This window comes from Argopecten irradians, chromosome 15, assembly GCF_041381155.1.
Source record: "Argopecten irradians isolate NY chromosome 15, Ai_NY, whole genome shotgun sequence".
In the NCBI taxonomy this organism is placed as follows: domain Eukaryota; kingdom Metazoa; phylum Mollusca; class Bivalvia; order Pectinida; family Pectinidae; genus Argopecten; species Argopecten irradians.
In genome coordinates, this window is record NC_091148.1 from 26,835,652 (window position 1) to 26,859,619 (window position 23,968).

At 37.1% G+C, this 23,968-nt stretch overlaps 1 protein-coding gene across 4 annotated transcripts in view; it reads right to left on the reverse strand.

The window, feature by feature from the left end:
- Nucleotides 1-4,171: 4,171 nt before the first annotated feature.
- The window catches only part of LOC138309056 (uncharacterized), a 224,345-nt gene continuing 204,548 nt past the window's right edge, over nt 4,172-23,968 (reverse strand). For all 4 annotated transcript variants that reach the window (XM_069250180.1, XM_069250182.1, XM_069250181.1 and 1 more), the window contains 14 exons: nt 21,829-21,998; nt 21,541-21,628; nt 20,811-20,985; nt 19,704-19,888; nt 19,163-19,297; nt 18,601-18,711; nt 17,318-17,435; nt 16,347-16,460; nt 14,677-14,714; nt 11,765-11,933; nt 11,139-11,401; nt 10,595-10,743; nt 7,422-7,578; nt 4,172-4,567 (listed from right to left, as the gene is read on the reverse strand). In XM_069250180.1, coding sequence (XP_069106281.1) covers nt 4,536-4,567; nt 7,422-7,578; nt 10,595-10,743; nt 11,139-11,401; nt 11,765-11,933; nt 14,677-14,714; nt 16,347-16,460; nt 17,318-17,435; nt 18,601-18,711; nt 19,163-19,297; nt 19,704-19,888; nt 20,811-20,985; nt 21,541-21,628; nt 21,829-21,998 — 1,904 coding nt within the window. In that variant the 3' untranslated portion in view covers nt 4,172-4,535. The remainder of the gene's footprint in view (nt 4,568-7,421; nt 7,579-10,594; nt 10,744-11,138; nt 11,402-11,764; nt 11,934-14,676; nt 14,715-16,346; nt 16,461-17,317; nt 17,436-18,600; nt 18,712-19,162; nt 19,298-19,703; nt 19,889-20,810; nt 20,986-21,540; nt 21,629-21,828; nt 21,999-23,968) is intronic.

The following is a 23,968-nucleotide window of genomic DNA, read 5'->3' on the forward strand; positions in this document are numbered from 1 at the left end:
TTCGTTTATTAATTTAACACGGACCTGGTGATTTCATACTGTGTTCATGCGAGCCTTGGCAAAGCCCTCACAGGCCTGTATCAAAAACTGCAGGTCCGTCAGGATTTATACTTGAAATAATGACTTTAACCAACGGTCGAACCGGTTGTTCCGAATAAACAAAAACGGCCCTGTATCTATAGTTCGGAACCAATTGCAACCGAGCCGTATCACATGGTCAATATCGGCAATACCCGTACAGATCTGAATAGTTCAGATACTTCCGAGCTACATGTATTTTAAACGTGTACATGTTAAAAATCAATATTTCAATTTAATTGTTTAATAATTTTGCGAATACGAACTTTACAAAAGTCGGTAAATATCGAAAGTTTAAAACTTAGAGAGGAGGAGGAAAATACGAAGAACACACGAAATACCTTTTCTACACAACAAGTCACAGACCATACAACTTTAAATCCATACTGTGCATCCGTAATGTTTTGATTTTTTCCCCATTCAACAAGTCTTGGATTTAGCACTGAAGTAAATATTTTACCGTAAAGATGCTCCACCGCTGACAAATGGTATTTTTTCACTATCAAAAACAGGAGCAGACGATTTAGTATTTTTCTTCAGTTACAAAAGTTACTTAATTTACACCATTACCACCATTGAAAAGTTTGAGCTTCTAATTTTATTTCAAGTTAAAAATATAAAAAAATAATTAATTGCATCCCGAAAAAAATCCGTGCAACTATATCCTATATGGAATGAAGTACTGATTGCGCATGTACCAAAGGCGAAGTAAATTATTAATATTATTTTTTGTGTTAATTATACATACATACACACGATTAAACACTAATTATTGATCAAATGATGAATATCATTTATGCTTTGTCGGCGGTGGAGCATCTTTAACAGATGAGAAGCGTTATTTCTCTGTACCAGTATCGTTTACATCACCTCTTTTAATACGACATCCCTTTGACCAGGCCTCTGAAAAATAACCGGATTTAAAAATAGTATCAAATAACAACAAAAGGCGAGGCATAAGAACGTCTCTTCCATCAATAAAATATTCGTTCAAAACATCGTCTATTCCACGAGACTTATTTGTTTTATTTTTTAATAGCTTTGCTAATTTCACTTACATATTTCCTCATCCAATTCCTCAATAAACCCTGTTTATCCCGTAACATCATGTTCTGATATTGATTCAGACACGTCCTCGTTCACTAATGAGGTTTTTGAAATGTTCATAAAAAATATCATGAGTTAAGACCTTTTTCTCAATCTGTTTGTGTTTTTTTTATTTTTTTTATATTTAATGCCTTCGGTTATGCTTTCTTAGATACTCAAACATGTTATCCTGGTATCCCTGATAATTCCACTTTAGTTTTAATTGTAACTTTTTATATTGATGTTTTCAATATCATTTCTATTTTCTTCTGATTTAAGACGGTTGAATGTATGTACAGAAATACACTTCTATAATTCTTAGTTTTTCTGACTTGAGATTTTCTGGGAAAGACCTTTGTGCAGTTGGGTAATCACGTCAAATGATCCGTAAATCGTTCCACTCTTCTGTTAATACTTATTTGATGCAGGTGTTCAGGATTACAAAATTCCACAAATCTAACGTATTTCCCTTTATCACATTCAGAAGCAGACATATGCATGTATGTGAAGACATACAGATGAAGCGGACATGTGTTTGAAGACAGACAGAGGAAGCGGACATGTATGTGAGTTCCATTTGGTGATATCTAATTTTTCATCATTTAAGAATGACGTCTTATATTTTTAACCATTCCTTGCCACAACATCGTACACTCTCAAACAGGTCTCTTGGTTTCAGAAGTATTGGGCTATTGAATTGTACCAGTCATTTTATATCCTATGATATTTCCTTACTATAAATATTGATTGATAAAGTCACACAACATCAAGATTTAAGAATACATCTGTTTAATGAACAAATCACAATACGCCATAATGTGTACTATACAATTGCATGTAAAATGTAATAAAAATGATGATTTAGCTTTATAAAACAATATGACAATATCAGTACAAGGATTCCGCTTAATATAAGAAGTGGTTTTACAATGGTGTTTATATAGACACTAGGTTTACTTGATATAACATACACACTTAATAACGAAGTTACCAGTAACTTACACAAACTGTACTCGAAGTACCAGGTAACATACACACTTAATACTCGGAGTACCAGTAACATACACACTTAATACTCGGAGTACCAGGTAACATACACACTTAATACTCGAAGTACCAGGTAACATACACCCTTAATACTCGGAGTACCAGGTAACATACACCCTTAATACTCGGAGTACCAGGTAACATACGCCCTTAATACTCGGAGTACCAGGTAACATACACCCTTAATACTCGAAGTACCAGGTAACATACACCCGTAATACTCGGAGTACCAGGTAACATACACCCGTAATACTCGGAGTACCAGGTAACATACACACTTAATACTCGAAGTACCAGGTAACATACACCTTTAATACTCGGAGTACCAGGTAACATACACCCGTAATACTCGGAGTACCAGGTAACATACACACTTAATACTCGAAGTACCAGGTAACATACACCCTTAATACTCGGAGTACCAGGTAACATACATCCTTAATACTCGGAGTACCAGGTAACATACACCCTTAATACTCGGAGTACCAGGTAACATACACCCTTAATACTCGGAGTACCAGGTAGCATACACCCTGAATACTCGGAGTACCAGGTAACATACACCCTTAATACTCGGAGTACCAGGTAACATACACACTTAATACTCGAAGTACCAGGTAACATTCACCCTTAATACTCGGAGTACCAGGTAACATACATCCTTAATACTCGGAGTACCAGGTAACATACATCCGTAATACTCGGAGTACCAGGTAACATACACCCTGAATACTCGTAGTACCAGGTAACATACACCATTAATACCCGGAGTACCAGGTAACATACATCCGTAATACTCGGAGTACCAGGTAACATACACGCTTAATACTAGGAGTACCAGGTAACATACACCCTTAATACTCGGAGTACCAGGTAACATACACCCTTAATACTTGGAGTACCAGGTAACATACACCCTTAATACTCGGAGTACCAGGTAACATACACCCTTAATACCCGGAGTACCAGGTAACATACACCCTTAATACTCGGAGTACCAGGTAGCATACACCCTTAATACTCGGAGTACCAGGTAACATACATCCTTAATACTCGAAGTACCAGGTAACATACGCCCTTAATACTCGGAGTACCAGGTAGCATACATCCGTAATACTCGGAGTACCAGGTAACATATACCCTTAATACTCGAAGTACCAGGTAACATACACCCTTAATACTCGAAGTACCAGGTAACATAGACCCTTAATACTTGGAGTACCAGGTAACATACACCCTTAATACTCGGAGTACCAGTTAACATACACCCTTAATACTCGGAGTACCAGGTAACATACACCCTTAATACTCGGAGTACCAGGTAACATACACCCTTAATACTCGGAGTACCAGTTAACACACACACTTAATACTTGGAGTACCAGGTAACATACACCCTTAATACTCGGAGTACCAGGTAACATACACCCTTAATACTCGGAGTACCAGGTAACATACACCCTTAATACTCGGAGTACCAGGTAACATACATCCTTAATACTTGGAGTACCAGGTAACATACACCCTTAATACTCGGAGTACCAGGTAACATAACCCTTAATACTTGGAGTACCAGGTAACATACATCCTTAATACTCGGAGTACCAGGTAACATACACCCTTAATACTCGGAGTACCAGGTAACATACACCCTTAATACTCGGAGTACCAGGTAACATAACCCTTAATACTTGGAGTACCAGGTTACATACACCCTTAATACTCCCTTAACACTTTTTGGCAATGGTCGCCAGTTTGGTCAATTCTTGAAATTATTTTATAAACAATCTACATACAATAGAAGTCTATTGTTTTGGCACATTCTTCATTTAATTTACTACAAAATGACCGAGAAAATAGACAGATAACGAAAATTATGGCACTTGTATAAAATCAGGGATTATTAACCGATTGTAAACAGAGGCTATACAAACCCTAGCTTGTGAATATAGTATTAAGAATATGATATAATATGTAATATGTATTAGAGTTATGATTAATACATAATTCAAATATTAGTTATGAATGTCTTGGACAAGAAGAGATGAAGATATTAATTTGTCTTGGACAAATAAAACACATAATGCAATGATACCATTTTTATAGTAGCTACATTTCAGGTAAAATTTGACGATACCATAAGAACGGGGATAATTGGTAATGCCCAGTATAGGTAATTCATGTGACAATGTACAATCTAGGTAGTTACAAGGTCAGTATATTGAAGACATATACATATATGTATAGTTTTCTTTAAGAGAACCGGTGATATAAGGTTTGGTAATACAGGCCCATGATTGGATTTATTTCGTGTTGTCCTGTCCTCATGGAGTTGTTCCGTATGGTGGTAATAAATCTGTAAAAATGACATCAAGAGAGTAAAATTGAAAATGATTAAAGAATTCACTAGCCGAACAGTCTATACTAATGGTTACTGGCCGAACTATATCAGTGTATTACTGGCCGAACAGTCTGTATCAGTGTTTTACAGTCTATATCAGTGTTTTACTGGCCGAACAGTCTATATCAGTGTTTTACTGGCCGAACAGTTTATATCAGTGTTTTACTGACCGAACAGTCTATATCAGTGTTTTACTGCCTGAACAGTCTATATCAGTGTTTTACTGGCCGAACAGTCTATATCAGTGTTTTACTGACCGAACAGTCTATATCAGTGTTTTACTGACCGAACAGTCTATATCAGTGTTTTACTGGCCGAACAGTCTATATCAGTGTTTTACTGACCGAACAGTCTATGTCAGTGTTTTACTGACCGAACAGTCTATATCAGTGTTTACTGCCTGAACAGTCTATATCAGTGTTTTACTACTGAACAGTCTATACATGTTTCTACGTCTATATCAGTGTTTTACTGCCTGAACAGTCTATATCAGTGTTTTACTGGCTGAACAGTCTATATCAGTGTTTTACTGACCGAACAGTCTATATCAGTGTGTTACTGGCTGAACAGTCTATATCACTGTTTTACTGACAGAACAGTCTATATCAGTGTTTTACTGACCGAACAGTCTATATCAGTGTTTTACTGACCGAACAGTCTATATCAGTGTTTAACTGACCGAACAGTCTATATCAGTGTTTTACTGACCGAACAGTCTATATCAGTGTTTTACTGACCGAACAGTCTATATCAGTGTTTTACTGACCGAACAGTCTATATCAGTGTTTTACTGCACGAACAGTCTATATCATGTTTTTGGACAGTCTATATCAGTGTTTTACTGACCGAACAGTCTATATCAGTGTTTTACTGCCGAACAGTCTATATCAGTGACCGAACAGTCTATATCAGTGTTTTACTGCCGAACAGTCTATATCAGTGTTTTACTGACGAACCTATATCAGTGTTTTACTGCCGAACAGTCTATATCAGTGTTTTACTGGACTGAACAGTCTATATCAGTGTTTTACTGGACCGAACAGTCTATATCAGTGTTTTTACTGACCGAACAGTCTATATCAGTGTTTTACTGGCCGAACAGTCTATATCAGTGTTTTACTGACCGAACAGTCTATATCAGTGTTTTACTGACCGAACAGTCTATATCAGTGTTTTACTGGCCGAACAGTCTATATCAGTGTTTTACTGGCCGAACAGTCTATATCAGTGTTTTACTGGCCGAACAGTTTATATCAGTGTTTTACTGACCGAACAGTCTATATCAGTGTTTTACTGCCTGAACAGTCTATATCAGTGTTTTACTGGCCGAACAGTTTATATCAGTGTTTTACTGACCGAACAGTCTATATCAGTGTTTTACTGACCGAACAGTCTATATCAGTGTTTTACTGACCGAACAGTCTATATCAGTGTTTTACTGACCGAACAGTCTATATCAGTGTTTTACTGACCGAACAGTCTATATCAGTGTTTTACTGACCGAACAGTCTATATCAGTGTTTTACGAACAGTCTATATCAGTGTTTTTACTGGCCGAACAGTCTATATCAGTGTTTTACTGGCCGAACAGTCTATATCAGTGTTTTACTGGCCGAACAGTCTATATCAGTGTTTAACTGACCGAACAGTCTTTATCACTGTTTTACAGTCTATATCAGTGTTTTACTGACCGAACAGTCTATATCAGTGTTTTACTGGCTGAACAGTCTATATCAGTGTTTTACTGACCGAACAGTCTTTATCAGTATTTTACTGGCAGAACAGTCTATATCAGTGTTTTTACAGTCTATATCAGTTTTACTGGCTGAACAGTCTATATCTGTGTTTTACAGTCTATATCAGTGTTTTTACAGTTTATATATCAGTATTTTAACTGGCCGAACAGTCTATATCACTGTTTTACTGGCCGAACAGTCTATATCAGTGTTTTACTGACCGAACAGTCTATATCAGTGTTTTACAGTCTATATCAGTGTTTTACTGGCCGAACAGTCTATATCAGTGTTTTACTGACCGAACAGTCTATATCAGTGTTTTACTGGCTGAACGGTCTATATCACTGTTTTACTGGCCGAACAGTCTATATCAGTGTTTTACAGTCTATATCAGTGTTTTACTGGCAGAACAGTCTATATCAGTGTTTTACTGGCTGAACAGTCTATATCACTGTTTTACTGGCCGAACAGTTTATATCAGTATTTTACTGGCAGAACAGTCTATATCAGTGTTTTACAGTCTATATCAGTGTTTTACTGGCTGAACAGTCTATATCTGTGTTTTACAGTCTATATCAGTGTTTTACAGTTTATATCAGTATTTTACTGGCCGAACAGTCTATATCACTGTTTTACTGGCCGAACAGTCTATATCAGTGTTTTACTGGCTGAACAGTCTATATCAGTGTTTTACTGGCTGAACAGTCTATATCAGTGTTTTACTGGCTGAACAGTCTACATCAGTGTTTTACTGGCCGAACAGTCTATATCAGTGTTTTACTGACCGAACAGTCTATATCATTGTTTTACTGGCCGAACAGTTTATATCAGTGTTTTACTGGCTGAACAGTCTATATCAGTGTTTTACTGGCTGAACAGTCTATATCAGTGTTTTACTTGCCGAACAGCCTATATCAGTGATTTACTGGCCGAATAGTTTATATCATTGTTTTACTGGCCGAACAGCATACATGTGTATATAAGTGTTTGATTGGCAGAACAGTCTATATCATTGTTTTACTGGGATTTAGAATGTCGCTCACCATACAGCCTATTGAAGCGTATCAACTTACCAGTGTTCTCGAGCACAAAGCGCGTGTAATGCATAACATTCTCATAGACATCTGTAAACTCCGAGTTCAAACAAACTTCATCTCCATAACTTGTCACTCCAAGCAATTCAAACCTTCCATGAGGATTCTTACAAATCAGTGGGCCGCCGGAGTCTCCCTGGGGATACAAAACTCAAAAACTTCAATACTACAGGTTGACATTGTCCATAAGGCGAGACATGATATTCTCAAAACCCCTCATTATTTACATGTGAAAATATATATTTTATCTATGAATGGAGGTCACTTGAAATAAGTCCTTCCGCGCAGTATTTTGCTTACAGAATAAGTCTCAATATTGGTTTTGAACTTTTGATTGTAAATATACTTTATTCATATATTCAGAATTAATTCAGTAGATTCAATAAAAATATATCTCAAGACTTGATTATGTCGAATTGTATTAGTTCTTTTGGTATTTCTGTCTTTGAATGAAGGTAAATGATATTCCCTATAACAAACTCTGTACACGTCCAATATAAGATATGAGGTAGTCTTACGGGCGTATGGGCGTTTTGATCTGTTTTAACACGTCCAATATAAGGTCTGAGGTAGTCTTATGGGCGTTTTGATCTGTTTTAACACGTCCAATATAAGGTCTGAGGTAGTCTTATGGGCGTTTTGATCTGTTTTAACACGTCCAATATAAGGTCTGAGGTAGTCTTATGGGCGTTTTGATCTGTTTTAACACGTCCAATATAAGGTATGAGGTAGTCTTATGGGCGTTTTGATCTGTTTTAACATGTCCAATATAAGATATGAGGTAGTCTTATGGGCGTTTTGATCTGTTTTAACACGTCCAATATAAGGTATGGTAGTCTTATGGGCGTTATGATCTGTTTTAACATGTCCACTATAAGGTATGAGGTAGTCTTATGGGCGTTTTGATCTGTTTTAACACGTCCACTATAAGGTATGAGGTAGTCTTATGGGCTTTATGATCTGTTTTAACACGTCCAATATAAAGTATGAGGTAGTCTTATGGGCTTTATGATCTGTTTTAACACGTCCAATATAAGGTATGAGGTAGTCTTATGGGCTGTTATGATCTGTTTTAACACGTCCAATATAAGGTATGAGGTAGTCTTATGGGCGTTTTTGATCTGTTTTAACACGTCCAATATAAGGTATGAGGTAGTCTTATGGGCGTTTTGATCTGTTTTAACACGTCCAATATAAGGTATGAGGTAGTCTTATGGGCGTTTTGATCTGTTTTAACACGTCCAATATAAGGTATGAGGTAGTCTTATGGGCGTTTTGATCTGTTTTAACACGTCCAATATAAGGTATGAGGTAGTCTTATGGGCGTTATGATCTGTTTTAACACGTCCAATATAAGGTATGAGGTAGTCTTATGGGCGTTTTGATCTGTTTTAACACGTCCAATATAAGGTATGAGGTAGTCTTATGGGCGTTTTGATCTGTTTTAACACGTCCAATATAAGGTATGGTAGTCTTATGGGCGTTTTGATCTGTTTTAACACGTCCAATATAAGGTATGAGGTAGTCTTATGGGCGTTTTGATCTGTTTTAACACGTCCAATATAAGGTATGAGGTAGTCTTATGGGCGTTATGATCTGTTTTAACACGTCCAATATAAGGTATGAGGTAGTCTTATGGGCGTTTTGATCTGTTTTAACACGTCCAATATAAGGTCTGAGGTAGTTTTGGGCGTTATGATCTGTTTTAACACGTCCAATATAAGGTATGAGGTAGTGTTTATGGGCGTTTTGATCTGTTTTAACATGTCCAATATAAGGTATGAGGTAGTCTTATGGGCGTTTTGATCTGTTTTAACATGTCCAATATAAGTATGAGGTAGTCTTATGGGCGTTTTGATCTGTTTTAACACGTCCAATATAAGGTATGGTAGTCTTATGGGCGTTATGATCTGTTTTAACACGTCCAATATAAGGTATGGTAGTCTTATGGGCGTTATGATCTGTTTTAAACATGTCCAATATAAGATATGAGGTAGTCTTATGGGCGTTTTGATCTGTTTTAAACACGTCCAATATAAGGTATGGTAGTCTTATGGGCGTTATGATCTGTTTTAACACGTCCAATATAAGGTATGAGGTAGTCTTATGGGCGTTATGATCTGTTTTAACACGTCCAATATAAGGTATGAGGTAGTCTTATGGGCGTTTTGATCTGTTTTAACACGTCCAAATATAAGGTATGAGGTAGTCTTATGGGCGTTTTGATCTGTTTTAACATGTCCACTATAAGATATGAGGTAGTCTTATGGGCGTTTTGATCTGTTTTAACATGTCCACTATAAGGTATGAGGTAGTCTTATGGGCGTTTTGATCTGTTTTAACACGTCCAATATAAGGTCTGAGGTAGTTTTTTGGGCGTTATGATCTGTTTTAACACGTCCAATATAAGGTCTGAGGTAGTCTTATGGGCGTTTTGATCTGTTTTAACATGTCCAATATAAGGTATGAGGTAGTCTTATGGGCGTTTTTGATCTGTTTTAACACGTCCAATATAAGATATGAGGTAGTCTTTTGGGCGTTATGATCTGTTTTAACATGTCCAATATAAGGTATGAGGTAGTCTTATGGGCGTTTTGATCTGTTTTAACATGTCCACTATAAGGTATGAGGTAGTCTTATGGGCTTTATGATCTGTTTTAACATGTCCAATATAAGGTATGAGGTAGTCTTATGGGCGTTTTGATCTGTTTTAACACGTCCAATATAAGGTATGAGGTAGTCTTATGGGCGTTTTGATCTGTTTTAACACGTCCAATATAAGGTATGAGGTAGTCTTATGGGCGTTATGATCTGTTTTAACATGTCCACTATAAGGTATGAGGTAGTCTTATGGGCGTTTTGATCTGTTTTAACACGTCCAATATAAGGTATGAGGTAGTCTTATGGGCGTTATGATCTGTTTTAACATGTCCAATATAAGGTATGAGGTAGTCTTATGGGCGTTATGATCTGTTTTAACATGTCCAATATAAGGTATGAGGTAGTCTTATGGGCGTTTTGATCTGTTTTAACACGTCCAATATAAGGTATGAGGTAGCCTTATGGGCGTTATGATCTGTTTCAACACGTCCGATAGAAGATACGAGGTACTCTGATTGTCGTTTGGATCTGTGTTTTTATTTGATACTTACGAAACATATGGGTGAGTGTTTCTCCCGGTTATCTACACAAATAGTATGGTTACCATAGATACCATACTTAATTCTGGCCCTATCTTCACACCTTTCCTTATCCTCCTCCCCTAACAACACCACTTCTAACGCCCTGAGTTTTGTCGACACTGTAAAACAAAGAGATTAACGTCCCAGTTCCCAACAGAATCACTGCAACTGCATTGAGTAGTTCTAACACACAATCGTAATAGGGTTCACGTGGTACTTAGAGAACTCAAACAGGATTTAAAGATTCTTTTATTGTGTTTAACATAAACTGTCTCCATACGGACATACTTTTTTCCTTATTCACCGAATTTTGATATTACAGAGTAAGCTCCCTTGCGGGTAGATATCCATTTTTACATCATTATATTGTGAGCGCAATGCACGTCCTTTTCTCTGAAAGTTATGGCACTTCGCTCGGTAAAGACATTACATCACAACCAATACCTAACCGAAAGGGCAGATAACTCTGTAATATACAATTACAGAATAACATAACGTGTGTTTGTGACTTTACCTCGACCATATTCTGTTGTTCCCCATCCCAGTACAAAACATTGATGGTAGGAAAACATGTCTCTCCAAGGAGGTGGCAGACATACGGGCCCTATGGTGTCCGTCTGTTGGATTGGTTGGGCGAACTTTAATATAGCGAAGTCGTACTCATTATGATCTTCATGTAAAATCACTTCAGCGATCGGAACATGTCTACCAAACTGGCCAAACTTCTCATAATCGACTTCACCAACATGTAGAATTGCAGAGTCACGAGTCCAATCGCTAATAACACAAAATGACATGAAAATGACGATACTGTATATTATAACATAAGCCCATGATCCCTCCGTATGATCCATACAAATCGTAAAATGTAACAATACATCCATTTTTTTTCCAATACTCCTTACATATATGCTATAGCAAGTTTGATAGAATTTACATGGACGAGGCAGACATGCGCAAGACTATATCCCTTCCATTTAATAGCGTGGCCATATAAAATACAAACCTTTTGTCAATTGTAACCTTTGACCTCAACATCATTATCAAACTATCGGGGCCACATTTTTTTAAAATTTTTTGCTTTTATCTGTTGTGCATTACAATATTTGTAAAGATGAAAAGAAATTACAAAACACTTACTCGACACAGTGGGCAGCAGTTAGTGCTGTAGTTGGACTGATAAGTGAAGCTCCACACATGTGAGTTCCTGAGGAGTTTCTCATCAATGCCATCATAGCAGGGAACCAACCATTTGGCACATCATATCCACTGATTACTCTGTCCAACGCCAAAACTGACCGGCCACACTCTACAGTACAAACACAAACATTAACCACACTCTACAGCACAAACACAAGCATTTACCACACTCTTCAGCACAAACACAAGCATTTACCACACTCTTCAGCACAGGCACAAACATTTTCCACATTCAATAGAACAGACACAAACATTTACCACACTCTTCAGCACAGGCATAAACATTTCCCACACTCTACAGCACAGGCACAAACATTTCCCCTCACTCTATAGCACAAATACAAGCATTTACCACACTTTACAGCACAATCAATTTCATTTACCACATTCTACAGCACAGACACAAACACTTCCCACACTCTACAGCACAGGCATAAACATTAACCACACTCTACAACACAGGCATAAACATTAACCACACTCTACAGCACAAACACAAACATTTCCCACACTCTACAGCACAGGCAAAAAATTTTCCCACACTCTTCAGCACAAACACAAGCATTTACCACACTCCTCAGGACAAACACAAGTATTTACCACACTCTTCAGGATAACACAAACATTTCCCACACTTTAGAGCACAAACGATCTCATTTTCCACACTCTACCACACAAACGCTCTATTTTACCACACTCTACAACACAAGCTCATTTACCACATTCTACAGCACAAACAATCCCAATTACCGCACTCTACAACACAAACCATCTCATTTACCACACTCTAAAGCACAAACAATTCCATTTACCACACTCTACAACACAAACCATCCCATTTACCACGCTCTAAAGCACAAACAATTATATTTACCACACTCTACAACACAAACAATTCCATTTACCGCACTCTACAGCACACACAATCCCATTTACCGCACTCTACAGCACAAACAATTCCATTTGCCACACTCTTCAACACAAACCATCCCATTTACCACACTCTACAACACAAACAATCCCATTTACCGCTCTCTACAGCAACAAACAATTCCATTTCCGCACTCTACAGTACAAAATATCCCTTTTACCACACTCTACAACACAAACCATCCCATTTACTACACTCTACAAAACAAACAATCTTATTAACCGCACTCTACAGCACAAACAATCCCATTTACCACACTCTACAGCACAAACAATCTCATTTACCACACTCTACAACACAAACACTCCCATTTAACGCACTCTACAGCACAAACAATCTCAATTACCGCACTCTATAGCACAAACAATCCCATTTACCGCACTCTACAGCACAAACAATTCCATTTCCCACACTCTACCACACAAACGCTCTATTTTACCACACTCTACAACACAAGCTCATTTACCACATTCTGCAGCACAAACAATCCCAATTACCGCACTCTACAGCACAAACAATCCCATTTACCGCACTCTACAGCACAAACCATCCCATTTACCACACTCTACAACACAAACAATCCTACTTACCGCACTCTACAGCACAAACCATCCCATTTACCGCACTCTACAGCACAAACAATCCCATTTACCGCACTCTACAACACAAACCATCCCATTTACCACACTCTACAACACAAACAATCCTATTTACCGTAGTCTACAACACAAACCATCCCATTTAAAACACTCTACAACACAAACAATCCTATTTACCGCACTCTACAGCAAAACCATCCCATTTACCGCACTCTACAGCACAAACCATCCCATTTACCGCACTCTACAGCACAAAAAATTCCATTTACCACACTCTACAACACAAATCATCCCATTTACCACACTCTACAACACAAACAATCCTATTTACCGCACTCTACAGCACAAACCATCCCATTTACCACACTCTACAGCACAAACAACCCCAATTACCGCACTCTACAGCACACACAATCCCATTTACCGCACTCTACAGCACAAACAATTCAATTTACCACACTCTACAGGACAAATACAATTGTTTTTCACACTCTACAGCACAGGCACAAACATTTACTACTCTTTTTAGAACAAACAATCCCATTTACCGCACTCTACAGCACAAACAATCCCATTTACCGCACTCTACAGCACAAACAATTTCATTTACTACACTCTATAACTTTCTGATTACATGCAGTATACTTTTATTATTGAATAATTATAACATTTAATGTTTCTCGGTATTGCTAATCAAGTCCTTATCCCTGGAAAGTTGTTTTATCACTACATGCCATTTGGGAAAGTTTTCAAAGAATAAATATGTGTGCATAACCCGTTAATTTACATATTGATATATTTACAGATTGCACCGACATAGACTCAATAGCCATGCTTTTTAGCATTATCGTTATCATCGGCGATTCTGTTTTTACGGAATAAGTCGCTGCTGTAGCAATGCTGTGGGAAACTTGGGGTCACGACTCCATTTTTGATGAGAACAGATGATGACTCGATTACAATCAGCTGTTCAATCAAATTCGTTGACGATGACAGGAGAGAAAAAACTGTTGCGAGAATAAATAATATTCATTTGCGTGAAAAACTACTGTAAATAATTATAAGGAGTATATTTTTATTTTGTTGAGGTTATGAGGGTATAATGATAATGGAGCACGTATTAATTATGTAACCCGGCGAAAACCCCACACGTACTCCATTATAATTATAGCCTCTTAACCTCATGAAAATTAAAATCTATTTCTTAAATATTCTCAACTAAACTGAATGTCGAAAATGTTTTGCGTGATAACTTAATTTCAATAATGATTTCTACCTGGCTGTTGATCAGTGTTGTATATCCCTGAATGTTCTACACATACCTTGAGGTTGACACTCCAGTTTCCATTCGGTACAGACACTGAAAATACAGAGAAAATATTTATATTCATTATGCAAGAGGACCTTGGACCTCCACGTACTCGTTCTACCGATTGAATTCCCTGGTCTCCGGAGAATGACCACTGCACGTTTAATACATGCAGATGTCTGGTAAATTATGTAAACTAAGGCAAACACCTTTATAGGAACACAGTTGCATATAACAAACTTTTGCTGTAATTATAATAACCTGAGGGAAATGTTTACAAAGATTCTGATCTACATCTATCATCAGTTCCCAAATTCTGGATATACGTATATATGGTCAGGCTTCGGAAGTCTCTTGTCGTTCGTATAAAAATGAAAACAAGCAAAATGTCCTAGTTTAAGGATGTATTCTTCTGAGGTTTCAGTTCCGTTGAAGTCTCGTTTCGACAAAGATCAAAGAAGTTATGATATTTTCAAATATATTTTATCAATATCTGTAGTAGGTTGCCAGATCCAAATTTTGTCAAAAAATTACATTTCTATTTACAGTAGATTTCTTTATACAGGAATTTTAAGAAATGGCCCATTTGGTGGCCATTTTGAAATTGTGTCTTTTTCCTCTTTGAGTAGAGCCATAGTTTAACCATTTTTTACTGAAATTGTTTTTACTTAAATAATCACTGCACCAGCATTTTAAGCTGTATCGAGCTAATTTTTGCTGTTAATCTTTACTAGGTTCGTGGTTATTAAAATATTGAGCATTATTGCGTGAAGTGATATGCTTTTGTCACTTTATTTTTACATTCAATGGTAATTTGAGCACTTTTATTTTTTACTCTAAAATACTGAAAAATAACACATATTCAAATGGGGCAAAAAAGTAAGCACACTGACCCCCCATTTTTCTGCCTAATTTAGAAAGAACAACCCATTCCCTATTGATATGCAAAATATTAACAAAAGTTTAATACCACAACTGTTTCTATAAAGGGTTAAATTTGGCAAAAATGGCTGAAAATGGTGTATTTTGTAGCTCAAAATTAAGGGATAGGGGTAGCATATGTTGTTATTCTGAGAAAAAATATGAGGCTTATTAATCAAAACATGTATATTTTTAAAGAAGACTACAGGAAAATAAATTCTTCAAACTTCCATATGTATCATACATCTCATTAGGAAATTATGGCTTTAAACTCTTGTGCATATGGTCAAAATGGCAAAAATCCCAAAAAATCTAAGATTTTGTCAACTTGGTATCTTTGAGTGACAATAGCTCAAAAGCAAGCACACCGACATATGTTTTTTCTTCCATTTTCTTGTATGGTATTTCCAAAAATCTATATGAGAAAATAGTTTAATACAAGAAAATTTTGACTTCTTAGAGGTGTACATCCTTAACATTAAACGCAACGTTGTAGTGTATAGCCGGTTATTTGCGTGGACGAAAATTTTCGCGATTTGATCTAGTAACATGAAAATTACATGTTATAGTGATTTTCATGGTAGATATCATTTAACCTCAACCATTTCATATTAGTTTGCGGATCAAATTTTGGCGATCATAACTATGTCCTGCAAATCACGGAAATACCATCCCCGCAAAAATAACCGGCTATGCGATATATTTACATAGAGTATGGGATCTCTCCTTCAACAAGTATTTTTACTAACTGCAATCACATACCTTGGTGTTTTTTGTATGGTGTGACTACGGATGATGCCCTGACTGTCTCTATCGTAACTAACGGTTACCGCGCGGTCACTGCTCATCGTAGAAGTCGGGAAGGACAGGAAGGATCTGTACAATTAAATGAGAAATATATAGGTTTAGTTACAATCAGTTCTATCATAATCATAATAGCATATTTCTTGATGAAGCCATCAGAGCCAATTAATATAAGGGGACATATTTGACAAGGTGTGTAACAAAATTTCACCATCGGATACGTGTCGCCTGGAGTGATAGACATATCAGTTTGGTTAATGACGTTCAAATGTGGAATACAATACACCAGTAAATATTAACACTTTTATACAGGGTATCACAAAAAAACTAAACTTTTTATGAAAATTCAAAATGATTAGGAAAGTAGGAGTATCCAAATTTATCTTAAATACAAATGTACATATTACATCATCATTTTGTGTGATGACGTCATAATAGAAATGATAGAAACATCAATGATGTCACATTTTGGTGACTTTCTAGCACTATGAAGATTCAGGCAGAAGATATTGAACTCTACAGTGCGGTTGGAAAATCCCTTAATTTAGTAAATGAAATGTTATGATAATGTCACCCAGATATGCTGTCCATCTCCAGGAAGTAGATTTACAGAAGTGTGAGGTGGTGAGGAATTTCAGGGACAGAATTCATCATGCCTTCCAAAAGATGGGAGGAAACCTCGCGCCCAATTCTTTAAATGTTCTCAACAAATCGCAAAATTAAGGAAATATGACTTTCTCTCGATTTTCAATATAACAAAAAGATATTTGTCCGGGTTGTCATATATCGTTGTACAGAACAACTCACGACCTTTCTAATGGTATATAGATCAAATTCCTCTATCTATCAAAACATTTTTATAAAACGTCAAACTCGGGACATGTTCTTTGTCCACAAGGTGATCAAACAGACAATACCTATATACTTACCCTGACGTAGCTAAGGCACACAGGTAGCCAGCAAGCACCTCGTCTTGGCCGGGCGAACAAACGCTCATCCATTCTCCTTGGTGGTGAGCCTCCACTGTATAATCGTCGTTCAGCCTTACTGGAATGTTACCATTTGTATTAGGTTATAGTGTAATCATCACTCACCCTTACTGGAATGTTACCATTTGTATTAGGTTATAGTGTAATCATCACTCACCCTTACTCACCCTTACTGGAATGTTACCATTTGTATTAGGTTATAGTGTAATCATCACTCACCCTTACTGGAATGTTACCATTTGTATTAGTTTATAGTGTAATCATCACTCACCCTTACTGGAATGTTACCATTTGTATTAGGTTATAGTGTAATCATCACTCACCCTTACTGGAATGTTACCATTTGTATTAGGCTATAGTGTAATCATCACTCACCCTTACTGGAATGTTACCATTTGTATTAGGTTATAGTGTAATCATCACTCACCCTTACTGGAATGTTACCATTTGTATTAGGCTATAGTGTAATCATCACTCACCCTTACTGGAATGTTACCATTTGTATTAGGCTATAGTGTAATCATCACTCACCCTTACTGGAATGTTACCATTTGTATTAGGCTATAGTGTAATCATCACTCACCCTTACTGGAATGTTACCATTTGTATTAGGCTATAGTGTAATCATCACTCACCCTTACTGGAATGTTACCATTTGTATTAGGTTATAGTGTAATCATCACTCACCCTTACTGGAATGTTACCATTTGTATTAGGTTATAGTGTAATCATCACTCACCCTTACTGGAATGTTACCATTTGTATTAGGTTATAGTGTAATCATTACTCACTCTTACTGGAATGTTACCAGTTGTATTAGGTTATAGTGTAATCATCACTCACCCTTACTGGAATGTTACCATTTGTATTGGGTTATAGTGTAATTATCACTCACTCTTACTTGAATATTACCATCTATATAAGGTTATAGTGTAATCGTTGCTTACCTTTACTGGACTTTTATCATTTACATTTAATCTGTTCTCTTTTAATACAACAGAATAGTTATTCTTGCGCCACTTTCAAATTCAACCGCGTTGATAATACATCCCAAAGCTAAAATCTCTATTGTATATGTAAAATAACAATGAAATTTAGGATCTAAGAAAACTCGACACCAGTAGTTACTGGTTACCGATTGTTCTTTGGCGATCAAAAATACACATGATTGACCTATTTAGCAGTGGCCAGACAATGAGAAGATAATGCAGATGTCTACTTACTACAAAAGTGTTCGTCTGACCAGTCTCCACAGTCATTAACGCCGTCACAACGCTGGGACAAAGGTATACACATATGGTGGTCACATTCATACTGATCAATGCTGCAGTTGGCTATAACATGTAACATATTATACACAACGCTATAATATATTTTAAACAGGTTTGACACCACACACACAATAATAATCAACTTATAATGAGAGGTAATTTACCACTAAAATATGTTATTATGTTTCAATATATAATTAGGTACCGGTATATAACTTAGTAAATCAAGGGAGATAACGATATATTTACCATTAATTTACCAGTAAAACGTGTTATAATGCTACAATATATAACCAGATATATAACTTAGTAAATCAAACGAGATAACAATATATTTACCAATAATTTACCAGTAAAACATGTTATAATGCTAAAATATATAATAAGATATATAAGTTAGTAAATCAAGCGAGATAACGATATATTTACCATTAATTTACCAGTAAAACATGTTATTTACCATTAATTTACCAGTAAACATGTTATAATGTTACGATATCTAAGTAAAACATACCACAGTAGTTCTCGTCGCTGACATTTGGACAGTCTATAACACCATCACACCACTTCTCCTCCCATATACAGTACGCGTCGTCAGGGATGTTGGTCATCATAGGGGAGATACAGGCCCTCTCGCCAGCGAAACAGGCTGGTAAAGAAATGTTTTAATGCCATCAACAGAGTCATTCGATATATATAATATAGCAATGGCGAGCTCACTTCTAAGAAATTACATGTTAATGGATACCATTATTTGAGTTATTAAGGGACGGCGATTTGGTACCCCAATGTGCAATCCGACCTAACCCCAACTTTCAGTTATAAGCGTCTATACGAAGTCGAACACTAAGACAACTAACTCTAAAGTCCAAATTCGATATTCAAACTATAAGCACTCCGGTCGGAAGACCATATATCAATAAGTTCTCATGAGTAAAGAAATCCCAAAATATCACATCAAAGTTTCTAAAAAGAATTCCATAATATCCGAACAAATTGAAGTTTACAAATCAAATACTGTGGTAAATGAGAAAATAACAGATGTTAACGGGTACCATTATTTGAACAGGCAACCGCTATTTGATATCCCGATGTGCAGTCCGCCTCTGTAGCGTTACACTCCAAAAGAGTCTTTTCAGTCCCATTACAGGAGAACCCGCCAAACACGATTTCATCGTATAGAGATCGGATGGACGCATATTCTCCTTCTCTATAGGTACGGGTCTTTATGCCATGAGGTCTGCAATCGAATAAAAGGAACACATTCGTAATATGCATCTAAAATTATATGTGGCATATATGAGCGAAAAGTTTCAACACTGAATTTGTGCACTGTAAAATTGAAATTTATGCAAAGATACATGCAGAAATCCCTAATCTATTACTAATTACAGTGTGAAAATGTGAAATGAAATTACAGATCACAACGTGACTTTATGGTCTGCCTGGGTACACTCATTTCACTGCACTGTATATGTAATTATAATGATATAATATTTGTACTTTTAATATTAGAAAAAATGCATTGTAAGCATTGTAATTCTCAAAATATGTCACGTACAACTTTAATGTAGCCTGCAATGGTCGAGGTATTTACATCAGAAATGATGTTTAGTGAGTGTTCCGGGTCAGGCATGACGTGTAAAGTTCACGAGCTTACGACCCCAACTGTCCAGAACGATGTCGTCTATGATTGGGTCATAAGGGAACCTACCAATGAAATTTGAGACAGAAGCCTTTTGTACTTCCTGAGAAATAGCGGTAATGATCTCTAACAATTAAAATCAAAGATGGTGGTTTGTCGGCCAACTTGTAGACCGATCGGTCCCGTAATGCAATATGCACGGCTAGGGCACCAGGGGAATTTATGTATGGAATTTGAGACAGATCCCTTGAGTATTTTCTAAGAAATAGCGGTAACAACTTTTAACTATCAAAATCCAAGATGGCGGCCTGGTGGCCATCTTATTAACTGATCGGTCCCAAAATGTAATATGCGAAACCAGGGTTCCTAGGGGAACCTACATATGAAACTTGAGACAAATCCTTAAGGTACTTTATGGGAAATAGCGGTAACAAGAAAAACGGACAGACGGACGGACAGACGGACAGCCTGATTACTATAGGACACCTGCATTTCGATGCAGGGCCTAATAACTTACCCAAATCCAATTTGACGACAGAAAACTTCCGAGTTAGCATCTATCCAATCTGTTTCACAGACGGCCTGGAACGAAGCATTGTTTGATGCTATTTCAATTCTTCCATAACTTTCTGTGTCACCACCAACAATACGGAGTTCGTGGCTAACACTCTCCTCACGAGTGATATTGGGTTCTGTAAAACAATTATGTGGTCAGAAATTTGGTATTAAGTTTTGCATAGTGGGATCACATAACAAAAATCCCGATACCCTGATTGTGAATCAGACAAGGATAATATAATTCTCAATTGAAAGCTTAGGTTTGTTGTTTTGTCAAAACTATATCAGTAAGGATTTCAATTTAAACATTTATTTTTCTACTAATACTTTCTTTGGGGATAAGCTCACAATTGATTTTTTTACCCACACGAAAACAAAGACCTGGAGGAACTTTTCCCGTTCGTTTTTATTTTGGGATATTAAAAGTTTAATATGAGAGACCATTTTGCTTCAAAGACGAAATGTTAGATGATAGGTATATGTCGTTTCTATGGTAACGGTTTCTATTAGATACTGTGTCGTCTGGGATATCATTTCATTCTTACTTGAAGTATATCATCATAATACCGTTATTGTAACAGAAAATATATTGTATTGATAATATCCAACACCTATCAATTATATCAAATATTCTTGGAATTGAACCGAAGATCAATCTTCAGTTCCAACCTGAATAGAATGACGCTTACCTTGAGGACATTCCATGGCAACCAGAACAACAGAATCGATAGACATATCACTGGTAAAGCCGCCTCCATCTTCCCCAACGATAAGTATCTGTCATGAAAAAGGAGTTAGCATTGTAATAACACAAAACAATACTTCTACATTTTCTACATCCAACTCTGTCTTATCACACCTTTAAACATTGTTATAGAACGGCAATGCTCGCCACTCAAATACATCCATTTCAGCTCTTGAAATTTTCGCATCCAACTGGGAATAAGCAGATTGGTTGTTTGGTAGGAAACACTCACATCTTGGTTGCCGGCCGGAATATCAACATGGTCGTAAGTCCATTTTGAACCGCGGTTACCCTCTTTCCTCCAAAGTTCCGTCCTCTCACCGTTCATGTCAGAGTATATGGTCAGACTACCCATTAAACCACCATACATATGATAGTAGAAGTGCAGACAGCTGGAGTTATCTATAATAGACAGAAACAGGATCTGTAGTTACCGAAGCATGGATAACATATGTAAGAAGAGGGACATGTTCATCCTAAACGTTTTGCATATTGCCTGTTATTGCTACGATATGCATAAAAATAGAATGTTCTGAAATGCGTTTTGTCTCTATATTCTATGAGAATCATGGCCGCAACAAGTTCATGTGGTACTATCGATGCAATCGTTATATGATAATTGTTCCAGTTGGGTATTTAATTGTAGTAATATACCTAAAACGTCGTTGACCTAAGGAGTTAGGAGAAGTGCATGGTCATTAATGCCCTTAACATAAATATGAACATGAAATATAAAAAAAAAATATATCTGTTAATTGAGAAAGATGTAGATAGACGTTATGGCTAACATTATAATATCCCTATTGCATGGCACAGGTTTGGAAAGTCTGGTAGTATAAGCTGCCAAAAGAATCAAGGGTCATATAGAAATTTGTTGTTGGTTGAGCTATGATTTTGTGATGGACTCTGACAGTGTAAACATTCCGATAGTGATTGAGACTGTCAGTGTCAGATAGAGACTGGTCCTAAAGACACTGTCAGTTTATTCATACCGATAGAGACTGGTCCTATGGACACGACAGTGTATACATACAGATAGAGACATGTCCTATGGACACTGACAGTGTATACATACAGATAGAGACTGGTCCTATGGACACTGCAGTGTATATATACAGATAGAGACTGGTCCTATGGACACTGACAGTGTATACATACAGATAGAGATTGGTCCTATGGACGCTGCAGTGTATATATACAGATAGAGACTGGTCCTATGGACACTGCAGTGTATACATACAGATAGAGATGGTCCTGGACTGACAGTGTATACATACAGATAGAGACTGGTCCTATGGACACTGACAGTGTATATATACAGATAGAGACTGGTCCTATGGACACTGACAGTGTATACATACAGATAGAGACTGGTCCTATGGACACTGACAGTGTATACATACAGATAGAGACTGGTCCTATGGACACTGACAGTGTATACATACAGATAGAGACTGGTCCTATGGACACTGACAGTGTATACATACAGATAGAGACTGGTCCTATGGACACTGACAGTGTATACATACAGATAGAGACTGGTCCTATGGACACTGACAGTGTATACATACAGATAGAGACTGGTCCTATGGACATTGACAGTGTATACATACAGATAGAGACTGGTCCTATGGACACTGACAGTGTATACATACAGATAGAGACTGGTCCTATGGACACTGACAGTGTATACATACAGATAGAGACTGGTCCTATGGACACTGACAGTGTATACATACAGATAGAGACTGGTCCTATGGACACTGACAGTGTATACATACAGATAGAGACTGGTCCTATGGACACTGACAGTGTATACATACAGATAGAGACTGGTCCTATGGACACTGACAGTGTATACATACAGATAGAGACTGGTCCTATGGACACTGACAGTGTATACATACAGATAGAGACTGGTCCTATGGACACTGACAGTGTATACATACAGATAGAGACTGGTCCTATGGACACTGACAGTGTATACATACAGATAGAGACTGGTCCTATGGACACTGACAGTGTATACATACAGATAGAGACTGGTCCTATGGACACTGACAGTGTATACATACAGATAGAGACTGGTCCTATGGACACTGACAGTGTATACATACAGATAGAGACTGGTCCTATGGACACTGACAGTGTATACATACAGATAGAGACTGGTCCTATGGACACTGACAGTGTATATACATACAGATAGAGACTGGTCCTATGGACACTGACAGTGTATACATACAGATAGAGACTGGTCCTATGGACACTGACAGTGTATACATACAGATAGAGACTGGTCCTATGGACACTGACAGTGTATACATACAGATAGAGACTGGTCCTATGGACACTGACTGTATACATACAGA